At 38.4% G+C, this 4,787-nt stretch overlaps 1 protein-coding gene across 1 annotated transcript in view; it reads right to left on the bottom strand.

Moving 5' to 3' along the window:
• Window positions 1–4,787, bottom strand: part of LOC108798396 (serine/threonine-protein kinase Nek10-like) — a 43,828-nt gene that overhangs the window by 32,996 nt on the left and 6,045 nt on the right. Inside the window, exon 3 of the mRNA XM_018570149.1 lies at window positions 2,263–2,314. Coding sequence (XP_018425651.1) covers window positions 2,263–2,314 — 52 coding nt within the window. The remainder of the gene's footprint in view (window positions 1–2,262; window positions 2,315–4,787) is intronic.

The following is a 4,787-nucleotide window of genomic DNA, read 5'->3' as shown; positions in this document are numbered from 1 at the left end:
GCATGTTCGGCCGACCCGAAGCCACTCGAAGCAAGCCGATGTACGGCTGATTTCAGCCGATGTGCGGCTGAAATCAGCCGTACCAGCCTGAAGTGAATAGCCGAACAGTGTTCGGCTCACTTCACTTCAGATCGGTCATTCACTCGGCTGCCCTCGGCAGCTTGGTGAATAGACCCCTATATATTTTCAGAAAGTCAAGACCATATAGAATAAAATGGTGCCAGTTTAAAATGTTTATGTTGTACGATATTTGAGCAACTCTTTATTAAACTCAAAACTTTAGTGAAAAATGCACTTAGATTTAGTGCCCCAAAACACAATATATACCCATTTTTTGTAAAATATAAAAGATGAGGCTACAACGAGTAAATATATACCCAACATGCCCAGGATAAAAAATTGGGTGCATCTATGAAACAGCGACAACATTCAGTACCTCGAAAAGTCCATAGGCGCACCCAATGCGTTTACGTGAATACATGGGGGCGGGAACTTTTAAAACATTTTTACATTATTTTTACATTTATTTAATGTAATATTTTTTTAAGTGTTTTTTTTTATGTAATTGCTATCACATGGGGGATTACGAGACCCCTATGTGATAGCATATTGGTAGTGACAGCTCCAAAAGACCCCTAGTGTCAGCTTTCCACTTTAAATAAGCTATTGAAGTGCAGATCGCACTTCAATAGTTTATTGCTCGGCTTCAGGTGCCGAGCACTGACAGCTCAGGGACCTGAAGTGATGTAATGTGCATCGCTCCCGGTCCCATAGAGCGGGGAGGAGTTCGGTGAATGGAAGTTCACAGATCTCCTCCCAAGCTTCCCACCGGCACCTGACATGCCAGTCTCGGGCCCACAGGAGGGGCAGCGGAGCAAGGGAAACACGGCAGGAGTGTCAGGCAGGGGGGGCGGGCATTTTACTGACCGGTAGAAGCGATCTGGCGGCAGCTGAGCCACCAGAATCACTTCTATTGTAAAGCTGATAGCCGTCTTTAGAAATGTAAACAGAGTCTGTTTAAAGGGGCCCCCTGCCAATAACGTACGCTAAGGGGCTATGGTAATAGGGTAATGATACATATATTCTAAGTCACACTGTCTGAATAAATGTTTGCAGAATGGCTAATAAAGAATATCTAGCTAGCTATCTTAGAATGTTAGCCACTGCTCTTTTCAATTGTACTGGACGTGTGTAATGTATATGTAGTGCATATATACAGGACACACCTCCACTACACTCCAGCAATAGAGTTACAATTCTCCACTGCTAACATGAATAGGTTAAACCATGATCCATAGTACATAACATGTAGTTGTACTATGGATCATTTAAAGTCACCTGTCCCTTTAAGAAAAAGTATCGGTAATTGGTATCGGCAAGTACATGAGGGGATGTACTTGTACTTGTACTTGGGCCTGAAAAAGTGGCATCGGGATATCCCTAGTTCTTTCTTTCTTCTTTTGTTTTTTAGAAAATGTCCACATGCAAAATAAAAAAAAATATATAAGCACAATTTAATCAGTAAGCACTCTCTTACTTATGTGATATACAGTACGTTTTTATATATAGAAACAGTGCAACCCTAATTGCAAAATGGATAGAAAGTTATTATTATTGGAGTTATTGGGCTGTTCCACGTTTAAGCATAAAGAAAAATGCATAAAAGCGACAGGAAAATGACCAATGTACACGGCATAGAGCTCCTAGATAGCCTAATATATCTATATTTCAATACAATTGGATGCACTAAGAGAATAGCACAAGATTGTTTTATAAATTGTTTGCATGATTTTCACCATCAAAAGTGAAAATGTGAGCTAGTGACCTGATCATTAGCCAGTGATGTTGGCAAAGTACATATGCATGTTGTCTTTTTTTGTAAAATATTTTTTAATAATTTGATTATTTTATATTCCCGTGTAGGACACCTTTTAGCCTTTAGACAAGTTCACGCCCAAGCCAATTTTTTTAGTTTTTGACTTGGAAAAAGTAAATACTTGCCAGTTTTTCTTTTCTGTTCGTGATCCCATTGGGATCTCATTTCCTGTCCCTCTGACAGGCTGTGACAGCAGGGCAAGAAATTAAGGGTGCAGTTACTGACAGGCAGCATGTCACAGACAATATTAATAACCTGACAGAGGTTTAAAACTTCTCTATTTTACTGGAAAAAATGTGTTTTGCTGCAGTCGATGTGCCCATTCCCATCACTGTAAATTTAAAAAAAGTTTATCAGCTGCAACTATTGTGTGAGCTCATACATACCTTGTGTGAGATACGTCTCCTCTAGAAGCACTAGCACTTCGTTGAAGGGTTCCTTGAGAAAACACATATTCATTACTAATTATATCTACATTTATGCATAATGAAACAGAATATTCTCATATCCGTAACAGCTGAAAAATTTCACAGTTATTCAATAAGTTGCATTTGATAATTGCACATATCTTACGCTGTCTAGGAAAATTCCATATATCAATGAAGCCACATATGAATATTGAAGAAATCAGCACCGTTTTGTGCACAGTCTTATATGCCTATTTACCTTTATTTTCTGTATTCTGCTCTAAGTCTCGCAATGTTTATATTATTCACCAGGAAAACACAATTTTTTATGATAGTCTCCTCCTTGCTAATTCCAAAATCACTTTTACTTGAAGATTGCTGTCACTTTCTCCCATGTTGCGCCACAAGCCATCTTGCAAGCAATGTCCAAATTTCACATAAGGTCCCATAATTCATTGCTTTAGAACCGCCAGGTGTGCTTACATTCAGTGCCAGATAGAGAGAAATATACTAAAAATAGTATATAATCTTCCTTTTTCTGGTTTTGCTGGAGGAAGCTGAATCCTGAGCTGCCTGTCGTTACACCATTTGATTTGTCTTTGTTTTATTATGTATTACCTTACTAAATTTAGTTAGAAAGAAACCATGCAATGCTAGAAAAAGGAAATAGGGAGTCAACTGTAGACTATGTAGATGGATAGCAGGGAATGTTAGACTAAATGGAAAAAAAAAAACCCCAGAATATTCATTTAAAAATTAGTATTCCTTAAATGACTAAATACAACCCAATATAAATTATATCTTTTTTAATGTAATCAATTGAATGTAAATAATCTTATCAGTGAAACATGTATTTTGTGTTATGTCTGGTAAATTCTGTTTTTTATCCTGTTATTATTTTGTTTTGTTGGGGTTCAGCTCCATAAAAGTTGAAATTGTTTCTCAGAATTTAAAGGTTTTTAATTATTAAGAACATTTTATCTGGCTCTCACTCTTACCTATGAAGCCCTGTGTCCTTGTTCTATATGTAGCTAATACCCCTTATGAAAAGGAAGCAGATGCTATTCTAATTAAAATCTGTATTTTTCTGTAACTCAGGCTATAACCTAGTCTAGTAGAATGTATTTGCTTCTACATGTGCATAACACACCTTTACCCATAGTGAATGATTATTCTCCTAACAGTAATCAATGTATCTTTAATTTTAAAGTTTAAATTGAAATTTATTTGGACTCCCTGAATTGATCCAACCTCCTTAATAAGTGAATTTTGTCTTCAGTTCCAAACAGAAGATACAACCTTCCCTTCCAAATAGTTTAAAACAGTAGTCTCCAGATACAGACTGGCAGATAGCTACAGGCAACTTTACTTTTTTATTTTAAGGCATTATATGTTGTCAGTGATAGACCTGTTAACATCACACCAGTTGTCACTACTGGTCCACAAGACCTCCATCATATGAATCGATTGGGTTTATTTCCTGTATAGTTCTCAACAGACAATCCTGCTGAAGGTATGTTTCAAAACAATTTGAAACTCAACTTGAAACTGATTTTTTCCCTTCAAAGGCTTCATCATTAAAGTGACATTAAAATGTATAATCCCCCCTCCCCCCACTTGCTGCTCTAAGCACTTACCTTATTTGGCGTGGCACCTTATTGGTGTCTGGAACTGTGAAGCAATTCATCTTTAAAAGGATAATTTCACCTTGCCCATGCTGGATAAATTGGTAGTATCTTTGGAAAGTGTATCCCCCCAAGCCCCATACACTAGATTTGTGCGCCGTCAAAAAATGTGTTCCGTTTCGTGTCGTTCCATTTCGTAATATCCATTATTTCGTATTTCGTAATTCGTATCCGAAACTCAATTCGGATCCGAAATCCGTTAACGGAATTTCGTATTTCGGATATAATTCGAATCTACGAATTTCAGGAAATTTCAGGAAAATTCGTACGAATATCGATTCGTAACGAAACGAATCGCACATGTCTACCATATACTCACCTGCTTTCCATTGCAGCTCCTTGCTCCTCTGCAGTCACTGATAATACCCAGCACTTCCTGGTATGGGGGAGAACTCAATATGCTTCTTTGTCCCAGGCATAGCAGCCACCTAATAGGCCCGAGCATTGTCACATAACTGGAGGCGTACCATCACCTCTTCCCTGGGTTGCTGGAAGAGCTCATTTTTGTGCCCGCTGTTGAAGAGGAAGGGAATGCGCAGGAGGGGCACAAAAGGTGAACAAATGGATGTCTGGACATATCCTTTCCAGAGACATGGTCACCTTGGTCTTCATGTTTGAAGTCGACAGTAGAAAGTACTTTAGTTTTATTTCAGCAACCCTGCTATGCGTTCTCCTCCTCCCAGCAGTGACTTGGCAGCCAACCAGCCTATTCATCTCTAATGTAACCACAGAGCAGATTCACCGAAAAAGGAGGAGAGCAGAGTGCTGAAACCCAATATAAAGGACTGCTTCTATTGTGGAATTTGAAATATTATATAT

This window comes from Nanorana parkeri, unplaced genomic scaffold (genome assembly GCF_000935625.1).
Source record: "Nanorana parkeri isolate BGI_ZX_2015 unplaced genomic scaffold, ASM93562v1 scaffold37, whole genome shotgun sequence".
Classification (NCBI taxonomy): Eukaryota; Metazoa; Chordata; class Amphibia; order Anura; family Dicroglossidae; genus Nanorana; species Nanorana parkeri.
The sequence above is the reverse complement of the archived record's forward strand: the minus strand, read 5'-3'. Positions and strand labels throughout refer to the sequence as shown.